The 23,333-nt window shown below is 37.9% G+C and overlaps 1 protein-coding gene, 1 long non-coding RNA gene and 1 pseudogene across 2 annotated transcripts in view; 2 read left to right on the forward strand and 1 right to left on the reverse strand.

Moving 5' to 3' along the window:
* Positions 1-17,228, reverse strand: part of NDFIP2 (Nedd4 family interacting protein 2) — a 69,443-nt gene extending 52,215 nt beyond the window's left edge. Inside the window, exon 1 of the mRNA XM_036301904.1 lies at positions 16,926-17,228. Within this exon, the coding sequence (XP_036157797.1) occupies positions 16,926-17,213 (288 nt within the window). The 5' untranslated portion in view covers positions 17,214-17,228. The remainder of the gene's footprint in view (positions 1-16,925) is intronic.
* On the forward strand, positions 8,265-8,684 carry LOC118649644 (annotated as a pseudogene).
* The window catches only part of LOC118652057, a 35,359-nt gene continuing 28,528 nt past the window's right edge, over positions 16,503-23,333 (forward strand). Inside the window, exon 1 of the long non-coding RNA XR_004966417.1 lies at positions 16,503-16,523. This is a non-coding gene — a long non-coding RNA (uncharacterized LOC118652057). The remainder of the gene's footprint in view (positions 16,524-23,333) is intronic.

The raw sequence follows: 23,333 nt of genomic DNA on the forward strand, positions 1-23,333 counted from the left end.
CCAGCTAAAATTATAAACTTTCTCTAGTGTTTTCCAAACTATTTCCATATCTCCCACTTTCTTTCAGTGACAAATACCCTAAGGGGGGGGGGGGGAGTTATTTATCGTCATTCTGTGCACTTCCAATGCTCATTTCCTCTCTAATGCATTACCAACTGGCTTTCACTCAAACAGGTCTTGCTAAGAATATTGATCCTCTACTTGTTAAATCCAAAAACCTTTTTTTTTCAGTCCTTACTCCAAAAATCTTTAATACATTCAACACAGTTGAGTGTTTATAACTGGTTTTTCTTTAGCTTCCAGAGAACTATTCCTTTCTGCTTCTCCTCTTTCCTTTCACTATTCATTCTGCTTCTTTTTATAGGGACCCTAATTTTCCTCTGCCATCTTGTCTTAGCTAAAACTGAATCCAGAACTGTGGAGGCTACCTCTAATACATAGACTGAATAGAAGGTAAATGCTGTGTAATAGGTTTCATTTGCAAGGGCATAAGACAACTAACTCCATGTAATATTGTTAAAGTTACTATTACAAGCATTCATTTGTCATTTAAAAAATTAGTATGGTGTAATGTCTTATTTGATTTCATTCTTTAGATGATTAGGTAGATGGTACATGAATAACTAGAAAAGAAGATATTTGATGCTAGAAGATCAAATTTTAAGGTACAGATCTACCACCTCCTAGCTACATAAAACTGATTGGGTCTTCCAGCTTCACCTTGTTCCTGTGATTCATCCATTCAGTCAGTTATCAATCAGTCACTCAACAAACTTTACAAAATTACTATTATGTTCTAGGTACTATATTGGGTGCAAGAAATAGGTACAAATCCAAGGCCATCAATCTCTAGAACTTCCAGCTTCTAGCAACTAGGACCTCTGAGGCAAGGGCTGCAACGTGGGGAATAAGGGGAAATATAAGGGTACATATTCTATCATAGGTAAACTGGGGACCAAGACCAGCAAGACCCAGGCCTGAAACACCAACATTCTTCAGAGAAAGTTTCATTCTTCCCCAGCAAACAGAGAGAAGCTAAGAACAGAATCCTCAAGCAAAACTAAATACTGAGTAATATCAATTACTAAGACATGTTGTTGTTGATGATTCATCCAGGAAGCATAGCAAATGCCAAGAGGCCATTGCAGGCAACAGTTAAAGGGCTCATCCACCAAAGTATTATATGCCAAAACAAACCCTCAAAAGTTGGCTGATAAAAATATACACATAATCTGAATAATTTCATAATGGCAGAAGCCAAATATATACACACACACACATATACACATTCTCTCTCAAAAAGTTAGCAAACATGTGCTAACTTTAAATAAACATATTTATTCTTATATAAATATTTATATATTTCTTTATTCCTGTATAAATAATACTTATTCTCATATTACAACGATCACTATAATGCCACATTTCTAAAAGTACTAGTCAATACAAAAACACTGTTACACCAAGGTTTTCCACAAAACTTAACATGACTGTCATTTTCCAGTAAAAATTAACACGTGAATTCCATTACTGCATTGATTTGCACTAGAAGTACAGATGCACAAGACAAAAAATATAACTTGTGCCTTTAAAGGAACCAGAGAGAAGATGAGTAGTTTTCTTTAGTACTCAAATTCCAATTGTTAGCACACATAATAAAACAAATTTACCAAGTAGTTTTGGAGGAGAAAAAACCCTGGTAATCTAAATTTTAACTTTACATTTTGAAAGACAATTCTGCTTTAAAGAGAATCCTTTAGTTAGCATAATTAAAACACTGATAAAGACTTGAAAGTATTGTGTTATACATTAATTTTGCTCTTATCAAGGTCAATGAAAAAAGCACCGTGCATTAAAAAAAAAGGCACTGTGTAGGAAAATGTTGTGTACAGAAAAATAAAAATACTGGAACAACTATTTCTGAGACTACTATTCAACCGCTAAAATGGAGCTAAGAATAAGAAGCATGCTGGTTAAGTACAGAGGTGCTGGAATAAACTTTTCTATATTCAACCTAAGCTCCAGAACTTACGCATTTTTACTAGTATCATCAACAAAGTGGGGTCTATTTTCTCACATGGTTTATGTAGAGTACAAAAATGAACACCTATACATACTCAGAATAATGCCTGACATAGTAAAAGCCCAATAAATGTTAGTAGTTGTTTTTTTAAAAAGCACTTTATAGCCCTAGCTGGTTTGGCTCAGTGGCTAGAGCGTTAGCCTGCGGACTGAAGGGTCCTGGGTTCGACTCCTGTCAAGGGCACATGCCCCGGTTGTGGGCTCAATTCCCAGTGTGGGGTGTGCAGGAGGCAACCGATCAATGATTTTCTCTCATCATTGATGTTTCTATCTCTCTCTTCCTCTCCCTTACTCTCTAAAATCAATAAAAATATATTATAAATAAATAAATAATAGCACTTTATACATATCATCTACTTTAGTTCCTAGAACAACCCTTTGAGGTAAGATGGAACAAACTTTAAATAATTGAATTGACACACCTAATTAGGGGCAAAGAAAGATTCAAATTCAGGTTTTACTGTCACTAAATTCAGGCTCTTTCTATTTTAAGATGCCTCCAATAAAAATTTATAGGCAGTAATCTACCCTGGCACAAGATTACCTTTATGACTACTTCCAATACTATGGGTACACTATACACACACCTATGAATCTACTCATCTACTACTCTTAAATGCTACTACTCTAATCCAAGCCCCATTATCTCTTACCTAAACTTACTGCCATAGCTTCCTAACTAAACTGCAAACACTGACATTTGGGAGGCCCCCAATGAAAAGGCTGGCTCACCTAGAACTGACACAACACTGAGGCCCACTGATGAGTAAGTCAAAAACACACAAGCATAACTCATAGAATATAAGTAGACAGAGAAGGAATAAACCACCCCCCCATCAAAAAAACAAACAAACAAAAAAACCACTTCCAACATTAAAGAAACACACACACACACACACACCCCACTTAGGAGGAAAGTTAATGCAAGGAGTAGAAAAACAAAAACAAAAATCTACAGTTGGCCCTAGCCAGTTTGGCTCAGTGGATAGAGTGTCAGCCCTCAAACTGAAGGGTCCCAGGTTCAATTCAATTCTGATCAAGGGCACATACTGCAGTTGCAGGTTCCTGGTCTGGACTTGTGCAGGAGGCAACCAATCAATGTCTCTCTCTCACTGCTGTTTCTCTGTCTCTCCCCCTTCTTTCCACTCTTTCTAAAAATCAATGGAAAATGATCTTAGGTTGAGAATTAACAACAATAACAAAAATCGACAGTCGCCTCAAGTTCCAGACAGTGTAGGCCCCCTACAGTCTGACCCTCCCACTGACAGCAACTATAAACTTAGAACAAAATACAAAAAAATAAAAAGTACCTGAGCATTCTGAATTAAAAAACAAACAGGGATGTAGAGGGAAGTTAAAATTTGGAGAAGCAACCTGTACAGATGAGAGTTTCCCCATTTTTTTTCTTTTTGCAGTTTTGCTCAGAAGCAGAACCATAGTTGTTTGTGGAAAGGCATCATGGCTTAGGTGCTAAACCCCCACTATAAATCATGCTATTTCTAGCCACACAAAGCATAGAATGGCACCTGGGAAAGCCAGAAAGTGAGGGGAAATCTCTAACCCTCGAACAATGCATGTGTAGATCTTACACAAAACAGATTATAAAGGACTAAGAAATTAAGCTTAGATTTGAACCACTGAACAGTGTATGAAACAGTATTTGCAATCTAAATCTGAGTCGACTGCTTCTAAAACAAAATATTCTCCAGAGGACGATAGCACAACACTCAGAAGATCCAGGATAAAATATCCAAAATTACTACAAATACAAAATACTATGAAATATAAATCATTCTCCAGGGAAAATGCAACCAAGAGATGCCAAATTCAAGATGACTCAGATTATAGTTATCATATAACAATTTTAAAGCAGTTATTATTGCTGTTGTAGGAAGTAAAGCAAAATTACCTTGAAATTAATAAAATGGCAGGGAATCTCAGCAGAGAAATATAAACAAACAAACAAAAAAGACAGAAATTTTGGAATGAAAAAAAAAAAATCCAATGATTGGGATCCACAGCACAATGAAGATGACAGGGAAAAGAACCAGTAAATTAATTTTTTTTAAATTTTTTTTATTGACTGATTTTAGAGAAAGAGGAAGAGAGAGAGATTTCTTGTTCCACTTATTTATGCATTCATTGGCTGACCTTATATGTGCCCTGATCAGGGACTGAACCCCAAACGTTGGCATCCTGGGATGACATTCTAACCAACTGAGCTACCTGGCCAGAGTGAGAGAGGCAGTGAATTAAATTGATTTTTTTGAATTTATCCATTCTAAAGAACAGAAAAGGATTGAAAATTAAATAAGCAAACAAATGGACTTTTTAAAAATTTTAAAGATCTAAAAAATACATGTAATTTGAGGTTCAAAGGAAACAAAAAAAAAAAGGAGACTAAAACAGGAAAACAAATTTGAAGAAATAATGTCCATAACTTTTCAAAGGGATGAAGTAAATTTATAAATTCAACCTCAGTAAGGCTAAAACAGAATAAATTCAAAGAAAACCACACCTACACACAGCATAATAACATGTCTAAAAATCAAAAATAGTTATTGAAAGCAGCCTCAGAAAACCAATATATTACATACAGAGAAACAATGATTCAAATAACTACAGGTTTTGCAGCAGAAACCATAGTTGTCAGGATAAAATGGAACAACATCTTAAAAGGCTGAGAGAAAATAACTCAGCCAAAAATTCTATATCCAAAATATATACCTATATATTGCAGGAATAAAGGCAAAATAAAGACATTTCAGATGAAAGTAAGATAAGAGAATTTATTAACAGCTGATCTACACTTTAAGAAATGGTAAAGGAAGTTCCTTAGGCGAAAACATTTATTTTGTTTCGTGTGTTTTCTTTTCTTTTGAGGGAGGGGGGGGATTGAAACATTTAATAAAGAGAAACTTTTCAGGAATGAGGAGAGCATAGGGGGTGATAAATAAAAATAAATTTTCCTCTGAAGTTTTTAAAAATATGTGTCACTCAACCAAAAATTGTAACATTGTTAGGGTTTTCAATAAATGTATATATAATACATATAACATCAAGGTTGGTTACAAAGTTCTACATATATGACACTAATGTTATATATACATACCTAACTTTTCACTATTTATTATCATCTTAGAGGAAGCAAAAAATAATATAAATAGAAATAATCTAAAAACTGGAAATTTCAAAAAGGGCACTGAAAAAAAAAATTTTAATCAAATCATCCATAAAAACACAGAAAAGGTTGAAAAGAGAAACTACAACAGCAACAACAACAAAAAACAACCAGAAAACAATACCATGGCAAAAAAACAACCATATCATACCAAGAAAGAAATACTTTTTTTTTTTTTTTTTTTTTTTAAATATATTTTATTGATTTTCCACAGAGAGGAAGGGAGAGAGATAGTTAGAAACATCGATGAGAGAGAAACATCGATCAGCTGCCTCCTGCACACTCCCCACTGGGGACGTGCCCGCAACCAAGGCACATGCCCCTGACCGGAATCGAACCCGGGACCCTTCAGTCCGCAGGCCGACGCTCCATCCACTAAGCCAAACCGGCCACGGCTAGAAATACTTAAAGGATTCAGACAGGTTATAAGTAAACAGATAGAAAGAGATATGCCATGCAAAAAAATAAGGCTGGAATGGCTAATATTGATATTAAATAAAATAGACCTGAGGACAAAGAGCACTACCAGAGATAAAGAGAGAGTATTTCATAATAAGAGAACCTCAAAATTTAGGAAGCAAGAAATTGAGAGGGAGATAACTCTATAATCACAGCAGATTTTAACATCCCTTACTCAGTAACTAATAGACCAACAAAAAAAACAAGTATCAGTAAAGACACGGAAGATCAGAATAATACTATGAACCAGCTTATGTGACATTTCCTAGAATACTATATCCAACAATGGGAGAGTATACAAATTTTAAACGCACATAGTATATTAGCAAGATAAATATATTGGACCACAAAACAAGTCTCAATAAATTTAAAAGAAATGAGATTACAGATTCACAAAAGAATTAAATTTGAAATTTTAAAAGTATTATCTAAGAAAATCCCAACTAAATAAAATTTAACACATTTCTAAATAATGTATAGTTCAAATAAGAAATCATAAGAGAAATTAGAAAGCATCTGTACTGAATAACAAAAATATAAAATATCAAACTTTGCAGGACATAGCAAAAACACTGTTAGAGGAATGCTTACACTAGGGAAAAAATGTTACATTAGAAAAAAAGGTCTAAAGTCAATGACCAAAGCTTCCACCAATAGAAGCTAGAAAATAAAAGGTATAGTAAACCAGAAAGAACAAAAGGAAATAGTACACAAATGAGGTAAAAGCAGAAATTAGTAAAATAGAATACAGAGACATTTAACAAAGCCAAATGATGGTTCTTTGAAAAGATCAACAAAATTGAAAAATATTATAGCTAGACTATCAAAGAAAAAATTGAAAAACCAAATCTCGAAGTGAAAAGGGGGTTATCATCAGACCTACACACATTAAAATGATAATAAGAGATTAAGAACTTGATGCCAACAAATTCAAAAACTAATTTAATTTTTTACCTCTAGGCATCTTTTTTTAAGAAACCTACTGAAAATATCTCCCACTACAGTTGGGGAATAAACTAAAAACAGAGAAAGATTAGAGTTCAAGAAATAGAGACTCCACTTTCTTGATGAAGGAAAGTCTTGGTATGACAGCTGTGCATCAGGCCTACAGAACAAACAGTACAGACAGAAACAGGAGGATGGAGGGGGCCTAGGAAGAATGTGTTCGAAGAACAAAATAAAAGAACTAATAATTATTTTATGCATTTGACCATGCAAAAATATAGCTGAAGAGCAAATTTTGAAAAATTACCAGAGGCTATGCACAGAATTAACAATAGATATATAGAAAAATAAAGACTTAAAATTAGGCAACTCAATGAAAAATTTAAAAAGTTATACACATTACCCTGACTCAGTTGTGAACAGTACTTTCACAGTCATAAAATGTAAATACTAATTTCCAATTTAACTAAAGATTAGATTTTTTCATACATTTAATCCTCACAATAATACTATGAGGTAAGGACCTGTACTATCCTTACTTTATAGATGAGGAAGCTATGACATAGAGAGGTTAAGTAATTGGCTCAAGGTTATAGGGCTTACAAGTGAGGAGCCAAGATTTGAACCCAAGAGATGAGACTACGAAGATCATGATCTGGGAAGGGAAAGCAGGACACGTAAGAAACAAAAGTAAAATTAATGAACCAACAAGTGGCTGAATATACATATATGTTAAAAATAGAGTTAAAGCAGTTTAAAGGTGCTGTCTTTTGAGGAGAAAGATTTGGAGGACAATGGGGATGGAAAAGGGAACTGCTATTTCTCATTACTTATCTTTTGGTACTCTAACTTTTTAAACTGTATATCTGCATTATTTTGATTTTTTTAAAATATGCTGGTGAAAGAAAACTTGTCCACAAGCTGAATTCAGCCCACTCAATTATTGCTGAGTTGTGGGTTCTGGATAACCAGCTAGGTCCACTTATTAGCTACATGATTACCAGACTCATGCTATACCATCCATACATACTCTTCATGTCTGGCATCACTATGAATAAAAGAAAGTTAACTATAATAAAAGTTCTCTTTCCCGGGATCTTTGATATATTTTAACTCAACTGATAAATTTAGAATAAAATAAAATTTGCCCTCCAAGCTTCACTGCATAACCTTAAGCAGATTCTCCCTTGGACAACCTGCTATAAAATTAAAAGGCTGCAGAAAATGACCACTAACTACTTCTACAACATCTGGAAACAGTTTTTCCTTCTTTCCATAGGTAGACCAAATAACCTAACCATGGTTAAATATTTTGCAATTGCAAGTGACCAAGCAAGTGAGGAATTATGCAAAAGTACCAGAACTCTCCAAAACAGATTCCTTGGCACTACACACTAAAAGCAAAATACATATCCTAATAGTGGACAACAAGAATATCAACTCTGTAGGACCCGGATCAAGGCAAGATGGTGGGCTTGCCATGAGCTGCTGAAAAGGTATGAAAATAGATATGCCTAGAAGCAAATTTTAAAAGCATTTAATAGCATTTTCTCTTCAAATCTTTTTCCATGCCGCCTGATAAACATCTTGATCCACCATGGCAGTATCAGCAGTGAAATGGGCAATATCAAACAGAACTATCTTGAAACATTTATTTCCAATTCAAAATGAAACTTTATATTGTGTCTGTCATAAACCCAAATATTCTTCTCTTCCAGATTGCTATAATTGCAAAACAGAGCTTGCTTTGACATCTGAAGGTAGGGGAATAGTTTACTATAATCTTTCTGTGGACATTCCATATGAACACATAAAACCTATCCCTGGTCAGATCATGTGCATGATTATGAAGAAACACAGTATCAAGTCATAAAAACCAGATTAGATGAACAGTTTGAGCAAGGACCCATAATAGAACTTAGCAAAATGTTCTTTACTACTAAGCACCATTGGTATCTTCGTGGCAGTATCATAGATGTCTGAGAAACTGAATCCTCCAAAAGACAGATCATATTGAGGTTTTCAGTAATCAAAAAGAAATGCTATCCTGTGACTCATTTGCCATTTGGGAAAATGCAATCAGGTATATTCACTACTATGTTATACAGTAAAATAATAATAAAATGTCTTTTCATCTTAAAAAAAAAAAAAGAGTACCAACACTGTATAAGATAGACAAGACATAGTTACTTTTACATAATAGAAATATAGGAAACTTCACTTTATAAACATAATATACCAGTAACCTCATGCACACTCTTGAAATCATTTGGAAAAGGCATTCATTTATTTCAATAGTATTATTTACTAGGCTCCTTTAATGGACTGGCAACTATACTAAACACTATTATAAGATCTAAGCCCTATTTCCCACTGAGTTTACAAAATACCATGGAATAAGGACTATGATAGGGATAAGTGTACAGTGTTAAAAGAACACGGAACTTGGTACTAAAGGGTGGGAAATGGTGGTGGAGAGGCAGGAGAGGAAAAGAACATCTAAACAGACCTAAATAAAGAATAGATATTAGTCCTGGAGAAATGAGAAAATGGGAATACTATGTTCAAAAGCCAGAAGGCAAGAGAGACCATGGTTTGAAGTGGTGGATGGAGAAGGATTAGACAAGGGAACAAAAAGTATTATAGTTCAAAATAAAAATAAAAATATTTATAGCACCCTGCCTGGTGTGGCTCAGGTGGTTGGGCATCATCCAGTGCAACAAAAGGTTCCAGGTTCTATTCTGGTCAGGGCACATGCCTGGGTTTTGGGGGCTCGATCTCTGGGAGGATGGGTGCAGGAGGCAGTCAGTCAATGTTTTGCTCTCACATCAATGTTTCTCTCTCACCCTTCCTCTTCCTCTAAAAAAATTAACTAAAAAAAGTATGTATAGCTCATGTGCAGTACAATAACAAATCAAGCAGTGATGAGCTAAGCAAAGGCTCATTTGTTCTCTAAAGGTTACAAACAAAAACTTAAAAGGGTCTCAAGTAATATTTCATATCCCTCTCCATTTTGAGGAAACCACAAAAAAAAGTCATGCTGAAATAAATGTAAGTCCCACCCAAGTGAGAACAAATATTCTATAAAAACATTTGTCCTATAAAAACACTATTGGATTTCTTCTGTCCAACATCCAACAGGCTACAAGTCTTTAGAGCCTCAAAATTAGTAATGGGATAAAGCCATTCAGTTTATTTCCTTAGTCTCAAAGCCTCTGCCAAACAGCACAATTTCTTTACATGGTGTAATGGGCAATTCTGGAGAAACATCATAGACAATCTAAACCAGAGCACATTTCTAAACTTTCAAAATGTTAATTATTCATGTTCAAACAAATCCTAAAAGCAAGCAAGTCAGAACCTTGAAATAATCTGATAGTAAGTCTTAAGAGTACTGCAACATTTCCCAACTTGCACTTGGAACGTCTTTAACAAGAATTTTCCCCACACATTAATTTCAGCTAAGTGATCAAACTTTTGAAGAAACCATAACAACATGGCATGAAAACAGAGACATAGGATGACTGACAATCACATGGTAGATAGTCTAGTCTTAATTACAATGTCTTGTCAGTAAATTTACATTTAATACATGTAAGCAGAATGTATTCCATAGTTATTTAAACTTAAGATTAAATGTGCTCATATGTCTAAAGCATTTAGTAGAGTTCTCAGCATATTCCTGACATAATGCAGTCATTATTGTTCTATTACTTCTACACTAGTATTGATAAAATATATTATTTATTCCATCAACCTGCTTCATTTTCTTTAAATCACTTATCTACTTCTCCTCCACCAAAGTATGTGACATGAGACAAGAACTTAACTGTCTTGTTCACCAGTACCTAGAACTTGGCATACAGAGATACTTTATAAATTATTATATATGAAGTGAACAAATTAGTCAAAGGACCTTTGCGCCATAGTTTAATGATATCTAAAACCTTACTTATGCATAAATCTGACAAGAGGCACTCAAAACATAAAATAAGCATATAAACTATCTATAATGTTGTATTTTCATGATATAATGCCAATGTATTTACTTGTTAGTACACAAATATTATACCATTACTACATCTTGTACTGCTCAAATATGCCTAAGTAATGGCTAGCATTTGATTCAGCATCATTCACATGAACTGATGTAGTATATTCATCCATATAATTTTTTTTAATGAGCTGAACTCAATGACATACTTTCAGTTAATACCACTACACACACAGAAATAGCCAGAGAAACTTTAATCTGGGGTCCACTCCAAAACAAATTACCCTGGCAACACAAGTTAACACAATACTAGTCTTCAAACTTTGGAAGCTTAGTATAAAACACGTCTGGAGTGTGAATTTCCTCAACTACAGTTTTTTAAACCTATTTTAAAGATGAAATAAAAATCAGATATTCACAGACCTCTGTAACACCTGTGAGAAAGAACACCAGTTTAGAAGTAGAAAGACACACCAAAAAAGATAATTCAGGATAACAAGTTCTCTAATATGGTGATTCTCAATTTTTCCTCTACCTTGACATTGATGACAGATGCCTCCTTCTACCAATTACAGTTTCGTAGGAGTTTTTACATTAAAGAATAGGATTTTTTGAGGCAAACAACCTAGAAGGGTGTGGAACAGAACTTTAAATGAGAAATAAACAGGAAAAACCCCGACAGGAATGTAAGAGAGAATACATTATGGTTTAAGAATAAGGATGTTCTGCTGGACTCCATCAGTTAGTGCATAAAAATTAAGGGGGGGGGGGGGGGTGGAGACAAGAACTGCTAAGATATGGCACTGTACAAAAAAAAAAGATATGGCACTGTACAATATAGGAAGGTCAATTCAAGGGATATGTATGTTTAGAACAGAAATTTATACCTCAAAAATCCAGTAAACCTAACAGAATGGCTAAAATTAAAAATACTGACTATGTCAAAATTTTGGAAAGGTGGTAAAGCAACCAAAACTTTCATTCAGTATTGGTGGAAGTAAAAATGATACTACTTTGGGGAAAAGTCTAGTGGTTTCTCATAAAATTAAATATACACTTACCCTATTGCCCAGTAATTCTACCCAAGAGAAATAAATAAAAAACATGTCCACAAAAAATTTGAATAAGAATATTCCTAACAGTTTTATCCAAAATAGCCAAAAACATGAAACAATCCAACTGTCTATCAACAGAGCAATGGATAAACAAATTGTAGTATAGTTATACAACTTATACAATAAAATACAGTACTATTCAGCAATAAAAAGAGATAAGCTACTGATATACACAATAACATGGATCAATCTCCAAAACTTCATGCAGGGTGAAAGAAACTTTGCAGACAATATGGTGTATGATTCTAGTATATACAAAACTAATTTGAAGTGTGAGGGTGGGGAGGAACAGAATAAAGATCATGTGAGGGGTAGAAATTGAAAGGGAGGGATCATGAGGGAACGTTCCAGATGACGGTAATGGTCTATATGGGGGAATCAGTAAACTTTTTCTGTAAGGGGCAGAATAACAAATATAGATTTGGCTTGGTGGACTCTGGCTCAAATACTCATTCCTGCCATTGTAAATGAATGGGTATGGCTGTGTAAAACTTTATTTACAAAAACAAAAGTTGGAACTTAGTTTGCTAATACCTTCTCTATATTTTGGAAGTCGTTTGGGTTACCCAGGTGTAATCTGGATGGTCCCACTCTGATCACTGGGTACACTGGCTCTTGGATGTCTAACGAGGTGCTAATTTAGCCTCTGCCTGAGGCTACCCAGCAGGAGCTATGGAGAGATCTGCAGATTCCTCTTCTTTGTTTGGGGTTTTGAGGTGCCCAAATGAGGCCCAGCTGTAAAGCAATGCAAGCTGCTTGGGGACATGGGCCTTCTTTTGGATGTTCTGGGTCTGTCTGGCCCAGCTGCAGTTTGTTAGGTAATTTTAGATTGCACAGGACCAGGCCATTCATATGCAAAAGCCTCTGCGAACAATCTGGGTGGGGCGGGGTCTCAGGGAATCAACAGGGCAGAGCAAACCGCTATGGCTGATCCTCAGCCCTGCCCTAAGAGGCCCTGGGTCTCAGTGTCCCGCGGTAATCGCTGCAAGCACCTCTGAGAGAAAGCCACCCTCGAGTTCTGACCGATGCCAGACAGTCCAGTTTCTCCCCGTATGTACCCAGAGACTCGCCCAGAACTGGAGTTCAGAGCAGTCGGGAGCTTGTGTCTCCCTCCCAACTGAAAAAGACAACAGCGTCCTCAGTTGCCAGCCCTTTCCACGTGTGCCTCCGTACCTCTGCACTTTACTTCTGCACCTCCTCTGAGCCTCAGTGTGCTTTTCTCTTTCCTTCTAGTTGTAGAATTTCCACTCAGCCAGCCTTCCTGTGGTTCTGGGTGATGTCCGTTTTGTCTTTTAGTTGTATATTTGAAGTGGTTGTGCGAAGTAGCAATTTCCGGTGTTTACCTATGCCGCCATATTGGTTTCTCCAAAATATTTTTAATATTTTATAGTTTATTTACTTGACATTATTTGTAATATTTATTTTTCATGTACCAGTCTCTATACTATGTATATAGTGTAGACATATAGTATATATAATATATACTATATATAATAAGTATATTATATTATATAACTCATAATAATCCTAATGAAGCCAAGGGTTCGCAAATTGTAAAAAACACATCCTAAATATAAGCCCCGATGACTTTAACACATTTTTTTAACCATTAATAGTCAAACTCCTTCCCAGCTGATTTATCAAGGGTAACTAATTCTCCAGATAAAACAGCAAAGTATCTTTATAATATGAACACTTCATTATGTTCATAGAAAACTAACATTTTGGAAATGTTAATATAATCTTTTTTTTTAATATATTTTATTGATTTTTTACAGAGAGGAAGGGAGAGGGACAGAGAGTTAGAAACATCGATGAGAGAGAAACATCAACCAGCTACCTCCTGCACATGTCCCACTGGGGATGTGCCCGCAACCAAAGTACATGCCCTTGACCGGAATCGAACCCGGGACCCTTCAGTCCGCAGGCTGACACTCTATCCACTGAGCCAAACTGGTGCTGGCGCTAATATAATCTTAAAATTTTCTTTCAAAAATCTGTGGCCAAGGTTTAGGCTAGGTTAAACAAATCCAAACCATCATACTTCAGAATTTCTCATGGTTTTAAAATGCAAATGTATGTTTTATTATGTTAACATATGTTACAAATCTTCTAAGACTATTTCATCATTCTGAAATACAGTTTGGGAAACTGCTGCTACAATATACAGTGCCAATTTAACTTTGACACAGAATACCTTTGAAATCTTAGCAGTTAGCTTGTTACAGGCCTATAATCCTTTAAAATACAGAACATCAAAGTAGAATGTGGCCTAACAGCTTCAAGCCATGTCAACTACTTCATAGTTTGGCAACATTGCTCATTTCCTACTATACAAAACTGAATTTCCCATAACACAATGAAACTACCTATCATACCTGACTTTTTCTGAAATTAGACAGATAACAATCAAGGCTTTTTGTAGCTCTACACTGTTATCCACTGCTTTACTTAACAAAATTCAGACCCATTTAACATTGGAAGGGAAGAGACCATGGGAAAAAGTTTCCACATAAAACTTGTGCATTGGTTAATGGTCGTAAGTCATTTTGATGGTCCTGCGCATCTATGCTAAATCTCCAATATGGAATGCCAAATACCTCACTCCTAAGCATGCTTGCCTGTCTCCAGCTTTACAACTTAAATTGTTTATTACTCAAGTTTATTAATCTTTCCAGAGTTTATTAAAAAAAAAAAAAAAAAAAAAAAACTGAGCTAAAGGCAGCCACACAAGTTGTGTTCATCATATGAGCCACAACTACAGATTGGTCCCTAGATAATAGCCTACTGGAAACCAAGTCAGCTGCTTCTCTGGCATACACCTAGTTACAGTTATTGATCAGGCAGTTTTTAACAAAACCAGATGAAATTACTATGTAGTAACAGGAATTAAAATCCAAATTTAAACTATGCTAAGATTCTCAACACTTTGCCTTCAAGGAAAACAAACAGATGCCCTATCTACTTAAAGTGAGTAGTATCTTTAGAACTGATTTTTGCCCTCTACTCTAAGGGAATGCCTCCACCCATTCAAAGTCTATGTAGGACATATCTCCAGTTTGAAAACAAAACAAAACACACACAATAAAATATGATATTGTCCACTTATTTTGAAAGATGGTGTAGAGGGAACAAAAGCCTTAAAACTGAAAGAGCAAATTTCAATACTTTGGTGTTAGAAACTTTTAAAAGCTAATAGTTAAGTTTTAACTAGTTGTAACCACTGAAAGCAAATGTGACAATATAATAAATTAGTTTAAGGCACAGCTATATCAGTTAAAAATGTTTTGAGTAGTGACTTCTGCATGAGAACGTGGTTAATTCTGATAAGCAAAATCCCCAAAGAGAAAGAATTCAAATCAGCTAATGCCATTAAGGAAAGCAAATAGGAACAGGAAAGAAACAAGATGACAAAAACACAACAACAAAAAAAAAAACCAGAAGTCCCACTGGCAATAGTACTCATTATTTACCTACTGCATTTTATTTTTGTTAATGTCTGCAAAAATAAGAATACCTTTTAAAAAAATAAAACCACCAAACCCATATACACTGACAACTTGAAAAATGCCTTACATGTTGGCAGCAATATTTTCCAAACTGTCCTAAAAAAAAAAAAAGATAAATTCCCAAAGAATTCAGAATATGGATCATTTGGAGGTTTTACAAGATGTAAACCAGATGAAATGGAAGTATCATGAGCTTTTATCTTAGAAAAATGCAAACTTACATACCCTGGGATTTCATCTTCCAGTAGCCTTCATTTTTCTCAAAATGCAGTTAACTGAAATTCCAAGTTCACAACTAACTTTCACATGTGCAAATAGATTTGAAAGGTGAAATCTCCACTAACATATATACATTTGTAAAATGTCACAGAGTACTATTTAATTGCACCATAAGCGTATTAATGTTTTTCTCCATTCTCAGTAAAATAGGTTTAACGAAATAAATTACTATATCAAAGTTTACGGAATAACATGCTACTTAGCTGCAACAAAATAGCCAACTATTGCTAGGTCAATTTTTTAAAGAGGGTTCACAATAAGAATCTCCAACGAGCCCTGACTAGTTTGGCTCAGTGGACAGAGCGCCGGCCTGCGGACTCAAGGGTCCCAGGTTCGATTCCGGTCAAGGGCATGTACCTTGGTAGCGGGCACATCCCCAGTAGGGGGTGTGCAGGAGGCAGCTGACCGATGTTTCTCTCTCATCCATGTTTCTAACTCTCTATCCCTCTCCCTTCCTCTCTGTAAAAAATCAATAAAATATATATTTTTTTAAAAAGAATCTCCAATGATACTACCAGAATACTAAAGGGAAAACTATATTCAACAACATGACACTGAAAATGGAACACTTTTCACTCATTTCAACACACAAAGGTTTATAAGGTTCAACTGGAAAACCATGTACGGAATGAAAAATGTGTTTTCTAACAAGATTAGCATTTTTCTAGTAAAACTCCCTGTTTCCCCACCGGCAAACACATACATACATACATGATACGGGGATAGAAAAAAAAAAGAATACAGTCACTTTTAATACCAGCAATATGAAAAAGGACAAAATGACAAGGTTAACTAGAGCTCGGAGACCAGAGCCGCATCACCACTGCTCTCCAGCTGCACCGTGTTTAAACCCACCATGTTTTGGCAGGTCCCCATCGGGCCGCGCCCCGGAATGCTGACATCCCCCCTCCCCGCTCCGCCCCCACTTCCACTTGTGACGCCGATCACCTTCCCAGCAGGTACGTGAGCTCAGTGCCATTCCAGCAGACAATCCAGGGGAATGGCTCCCAAGTGGCTGGGTCAGGAAATGAGGAAATGATCGAGGAAGCGAGAAAATATATCTGAGAGACGTGTTCCAATGGAGGGGATGTTGACAGCGGCGCAGAGGGTGGGGGCGCGGGGCGGGGAGCTACGCAAGGAGCCGAGTCCGGAGGGCAGGGTCTCCAAGGAGGGCAGAGACAGGCTCCACGGGAGACGCGAAAGAAGCAAGTCCGGCCAGGAGAGGAAAGGGGAAAGCCAGCACGTCCCCTCCGGGAATAACCCGAGGGAGGGAACTCCGGCGGCCGCGGCGGGAGACAGTCCCCGGGCCACCGGCGGCGCCGGAGGCCGGGCGGGGGCGGGGGCGGCGGCCAGGAACTCACCACCTGGTAGCGGCCAGTCCCGAGCTGGTGATGATCCATCCTGCCCGGTTCGGGATCCGGCTTCGGAGCCGGCGAGTCCCCTAAGTGCTCAGCCCCCTCGGCCCACCCGGTAGACGACGTCGCCGCAGGGGCCCTTCCGCCTCGGTCTCCGCCGTCGCGGTCACACGGTCGGACCGCCTCACTTCCTGTCTCTGCCACCGCTGCCGCAGAGACCTCCGCGTCAGCAGCCGCTCGGCGAGGCTCCCGGGCGCCGCGCGCGCTACGGAGCATGCTCGGCCGGTCGCGCATGCTCGCTGGGGACTGCGGCAGCCGGGCCGCGCGCAAGCGGCGGGGGCGTTGGCCGGGTGGGAGGAGATGGAACAGTCAGACAAGCCCGGGCGCTGTCTAGGTTGTCAGCCTGTCCCGAGTGGGCGATGGCGAAAGGGGCGGGTGGGGCGAGCGGGGGAAGGTGTCGCCGTCCTGGATTGGTCTCTTGACGCGGGCTGGTGCACTGTCACGCCACGCAGAAGCAGACGGGGAGGAGGGAGGGAGCGCGTTCCTAGGACACCTGAGGACATGCCTCCCGTTTACCAGCACTTCCTCTCATTACTCACCCAGCCGGGGAGCGTGCAGGCAGGTCCATCTCTAGGATTTTTTTTTAATTATTTTTTTAAAAATATATTTTATTGATTTTTTTTTTCAGAGAGGAAAAAAGAGGGATAGAGAGTTAGAAACATCGATGAGAGAGAAACATCGATCAGCTGCCTCCTGCACACCTCCTACTGGGGATGCGCCTGTAACCAAGGTACATGCCCTTGACCGGAATCGAACCTGGGAACTTGAACCTGGGACCTTTCAGTCCGCAGGCTGACACTCTATCCCACTGAGCCAAACCGGTTAGGGCTAGGATTTTTTTTTTAAATATATATTTCACTGATTTTTTTATAAGGAGGAAGGGAGAGGGATAGGAAGTTAGAAACATCAATGAAAGAGAAACCGATCAGCTGTCGCCTGCACACCCCCTACTGGGGATGTGCCCTTGACCTGAATCGAACCTGGAACCTTTCAGTCTGCAGGCTGACGCTCTATCCACTGAGCCAAACCGGCTAGGGCTGAAGAGTATTTAACAGGTGTGTTAACCTAGATGCATAAGAACAATGGACAGGGCTGGCTTAAAACCTTTCACTAAAATTATATGTCTAGGGCATGACTACCCCACATAACCTGCCCAGTTAGGAATTTAGATCAGATCGCCCGATGAGGTTACTTTCCATAGAACCCCCTTTTTGTTTTCATCCATACCTACTCTGTGTGTGTGTATGTATCTCCCACAAGGCACAGAGCATGTTTACCCATGGAGGAGAAGAGTATGATGGGCAATGTAAAGTACCTTTTAACCCAAAGACCTGCTTTCTATAGTCTGAAAACTGTGATCCTACATGATCTGGCCCAGCTACCTTTTTTACTTTAACTACTGAATGACCAAAAGGGATTCCTGGAATGAAGAAGGCCAGTGGATGAGCCTGATTGGCTAGGTAAAATAGTAAAAATACATTAAAGACAAACTTATTGAGAAATCAACAACTAAAAAAATCTAAGCCTTCCTGGTAGTCTTTTTTCAAAGCATTCATCAGTTCTTCCTATGTTTGCCATCTTAACACATCTGGTGGTTGAGAGCATTAATAAGCTAACAATATTAAGATATAATGATATCATATTTAAATTTAAGCTTGCTTTCTTTTGAGCTAGCTTAATGTATTTTAAATTCTAAGATAAACATATGACATTTCCTTGTATTACTGTACAAGAGCTCACCCTCACAATTTCACCCCAAATGGTATCACCTTTCAATGATCAAAACAATAGACACTGATAAAAAAAATATATTAAGAAAAATAAAAAAGATCGTATGTAATTTTGGGGGGAAAAAATCCACACCAGCCAATTTCAGCAAAATGAAACTAGATTCCTACATTGCTTATGGTCTCTATACAGTACATTTAGAACTTACTTTTATGTGTACTTTCATTTTCATTAATCATTTATATGTCCATTTGTTTTTCAAATAGACTGCTGCTCAGGGTAGCAGCCATTTTTTTACACCTAGCTCCTCACACAGAACGGTACTGAGAACATAGTGGTGAAAAACAAAGACGTGGCCCAAAGCAGACATGCTGAATTCTGTCAGACTTATGGACTCTCTCAATTTTACCCTCCTCCCAAGTTTTGTTAACGTTTTGCTAATCTTGAGAGCAGGTGACAAAATTCAACTGGAAAGCATTTTACCCCCCATTGGAGAAGGAAGAGGAAGGAGAAAGAGAAGTAGAATAATAGCTAACAGGTATTGAGCCCTTCCCCAGCCAGGGATTGCATGTGTTACATTATTTCATCCTCATAACAACTCCATGATGTCGGCACAATTGCAGTCCTTGTCTAACAAATCAGGAAACTGAGGCACTGAGGGTTCAGAAATCTGTCCAAAGCCCAATCACTAGTAATTGCTGACACTCCAGAACCATCCCTATGTTGAGCACTATGCTATAATGCACGCTCCCCCCACCTGGCCTCCCCCACAAAAACCCTTGTTTTTCTGTCCATCACTACTGTGAAACTTGCACAGAACACGCAAATAAAAATAGTGATGCATCAAAAAGAACCCATCTGGCTTTCTTAAATTCTTCTTGATTTTTATAAAATAAATGATTCTCATCATCCTCCAAGAGCCATTCTGAGCTCACTTTGCCCATTTCGCAACTGAGGCAGTTTGACCTGTTATGAGCCATCACAAGCACAAATCCTGAGTTGTCCCACTGGGAGCAACTTATTTGGGATGAAATGGGAATAACAATATTGTTATCATTTTAGAGGTCTTAAGCAACATCCAATATTTTAAATCCCTAATCTAGTGGTGGTGACCACTCTAGTTGCCTAAGGAATTGATGGTCATGTACCACTATAAATTACCCAGGTGGAATTTTAGAATTCTAGTGCACTTCGCGAACAACTCTTATTCTAGCCTAATTAATTTTCATCTCCAAATACACAGCCACCAAAATGTTACTCATGCCATCCTACAGTCCTGGGGTAGATACGGAGGTAAGCAGCCTGGATTCCCTGTCAAGAAAGCACTCTTTCCAGCAGCAACGAGTGTGATGAACAAGGAACTCCAGCTGTTTTGTAGGGGTTTCCTTTAGCTTTCAATAGAGGTCATGCTATTTTCAGGGTGGCACTGGGCCGTTGACTGAACAGGTGGCGGTATAGGCCTAGCCTGACACTGGACCTTTGTAAGGGCCTATCTTTTCTTCAGATCTCCCTGCTGAACTGGCAGAGACTTTGTCAGCTCTGCAGTATATTGTGACAATTTTTCCTGCCCAAACCTTTTTACTTTCCCAAATGTTAACTTCCCAATAAATATCTCAAATTCATAACTTTTTATCAGCATCTGCTTCCTAGAGAATCCAATCTAGACAAGTACCAAGATGTAAAGTGATAGAACACTGTTAATATTATCAAAATTGTGTTAAATAACTACAACTGTTCTTTCACATCTTCAGAAAAACCCTCAATATCTTCCATTGTTGCTATTTTCTTATGTGACATTATGTATCATACCTGCAAGATATCTTCACCACCTGGGGTGGGAAGCGGGGCGGGAGGAGGGAGATTGAGAAAAAAAGAGAAAGAGCTCATGTTTACAGACAACAGTGTGGTGATTGTGGAGGTGGAAGAGGGTATGGGAGGGTAAATGGTGATGGGAAAGAAAATAAGTTATATATATATATATATATATATAGTTAATCCTCACCTGAGGATATTTTTTCCATTGATTTTTAGAGAGAGTGGAAGGCGGGGGGGGGGGGGGGGGGGGACGGAGAGAGAGAGAGAACACACCTATTAGTTGCACACACCACCACATGCCCAACCAGGGATAGAACCTGCAACACAGGTATGTATGTGCCCTTGACCAGGAATCAAACCCAAGACCCTTCGGTGTGTAGACTAATGCTCTAGTCACTGAGTCACATTGGCCAGGCTTTATATTTTATAGGTACATTTATATAGAGGGGCATCACCAGGCAACAATTAATAAATACTTAGATTCTTAAAAACCACATCTCAGTCCTAACAACGTTTTTATTTACATTTTAATTGTTCCTTTTTTTGGTCATGAGTAATAAATGTGAGCAAATCAATAGCTATTTTGCTTTAGGGACTACATATTTTAAACTGGGCTAAATCATTAGTTATTGAAATGGCTTTGCTTTACCTTGAGTACAGAAGGCTATTTTCATTGATTTGTTTGTTTTTTAATTTGAAAGTGCATTTATTAAACCTGGGGACAGTGAAACGAGGAAAGGCCTAGGATAGGAGAAGCAACAGGAGAGAGACTAGGTGGGTAGAATCAGAGAAAAGGGAGCCTTAGGGACAGGTTCAGGGGATTAGCCTGAGATGAGCTGCCCCTGCCCATTGCTCCCCAGGTGGGGTCCCTTTGAGTTTATGAGATACACGCCTGTTGGGGAAATAGAGAGGGAAAGGCACAGGAATGCTCCAGGAGGGAGAGCGGGCCCTTTGACCATTCTAAAGCAGAACATTGTATGGTGTTATGTCTCCTTTTTCCTGTCACAGAAGGGCAGGGCTGGCACTGAGTATATTGCCTATTATAACAGGTTTCTCTTGACTAACTAGTGTGTGTTCATCAGGTAAGGAAACAAACACATATGCATGTGGGTGTGGCTGTGTGTATAAAATACTGGGAGAGAAAAATATCTCCTATACTGTCAAGGCTTTTTTAACATGTTGATGATCATTTGCTATCTTTTTTCCCCATAACAGGAATCAGGCCTAATTTGTTAAACAATATTGTTGCTGTAAGAAATGTCCAAAACTGTAAAGAATTTAGGAGTTTACTTGACTCAAACTAATGATAATTGACTGGAAACAAGATCTCAAATGCATCAGAGAAGGACAGTTTTGCAGTTTCTTTTATTCGTTTGAAATTAAGGAGGAAGTTAAGGAAAATTACATTAAAGTGGAAGAAAAAGGGCAGGGGATTGGATTACAGGATAGTTAACAAGGTTATGTGCTCTCTTGAGGGTTGTGAATAGAAAAAGGGGCTACACACTAAACTTGACAAGGTCAGGGGAGGCCTGCATGTTTTTATTGACTTTTTTTTTAGAGAGAGAAGGGGAAGAGAGAGGGAGAGAGAGAGAGAGAGAGAGAGAGAGAGAGAGAGAGAGAGAGAGAGATCTATTTAAGAGGAAAAAAACCAATTAGTTGCCTCTCTTACTCGCCCCAACCAGAATTGAACCTGAAATCTTTTTGGTGTACAGTTCAACACACCAACCAACTGAGTCACCCAGCCAGGGCTAGGATGAAATTCTTTACAGCTCAGTCACAAAGAACCCTGTAGTAATAAGATCAATGTCCAATAAACAGTGTTAAGGTAAGAACATCTGACAAACCTATAGAGAATTTTTATAAAAATTTATTTGAGCCAAACAATGGATAGGCCGAGAGCAAGACTTCAACAGACTGAGAAAATGTTTCTCAGAATGCAGTTTGCAGCTTTTTTAATGCATTTTGAATTAAATAACAAAAAGAAAGAAAGAAAGATTACATGAAGATAGGGGGAAAGTAAGGTGGAGCTTGGATTACAAGATAGTTAACAAAATTATGTGCTCTCTTAAGGGCAGTTTTAATTCTTTCAAAGGTGTTAAACTAGGCGGTTTTGCTTCTGAGGGGTCTGAAAAAGGGCATATTAAAAGAAGTGTTACACTAAATGCACCAAAAAAAAAAAAAATGGACAGAGCTTGCTTAAGGTAAAGATCAATTTTCTACTTAAGAAGCTGTATGCCTGAAAAATGACTACTCAGATGACCAGGGAAGGGAGAATGAGACAAAGGCAGAAAGAGAAACATCCATCGGTTGCCTGCCATATGAGCCCTGACCAGGGATAGAACCCACAACCTGGGTATGTGCCCTGCCTGAGATTTAAACCTGAAACCTTTTGGTGTATGGGATGGCATTCCAACCAACTGAGCCACCCTGGCCAGGGCCATAAATTAGTTTTGACTAATTTATAGTTTTGACTCGGTATACATGGGATTATATTACATGTATACTTTTGAGTATGATTCTTTTGTTTATGTTTGTAAGATTTATTGGTGGTGTTGAGTGTAGCTGTAGTTAGTTCATTTTTGTTGGTATGTAGTAATTGTGATCCTATAATCCATTCCCTGACTTGTTTTCCCCCACCTCCATGTAATCTTCTCTCCTTAATTTCAAATGAATAAAAGAAGCTGCAAACTGTTCTCTGGAGTATTTAAGATCTTGCTCTCTGGCATATATAGTCAGAATGGCTCAAATGAACTTATAAAAATTCTCTACAGGTTTGGACATTTCTTGCATCAACATACCCTTTTGTATAAA

This window comes from Myotis myotis, unplaced genomic scaffold, assembly GCF_014108235.1.
Source record: "Myotis myotis isolate mMyoMyo1 unplaced genomic scaffold, mMyoMyo1.p scaffold_m19_p_3, whole genome shotgun sequence".
In the NCBI taxonomy this organism is placed as follows: Eukaryota; Metazoa; Chordata; class Mammalia; order Chiroptera; family Vespertilionidae; genus Myotis; species Myotis myotis.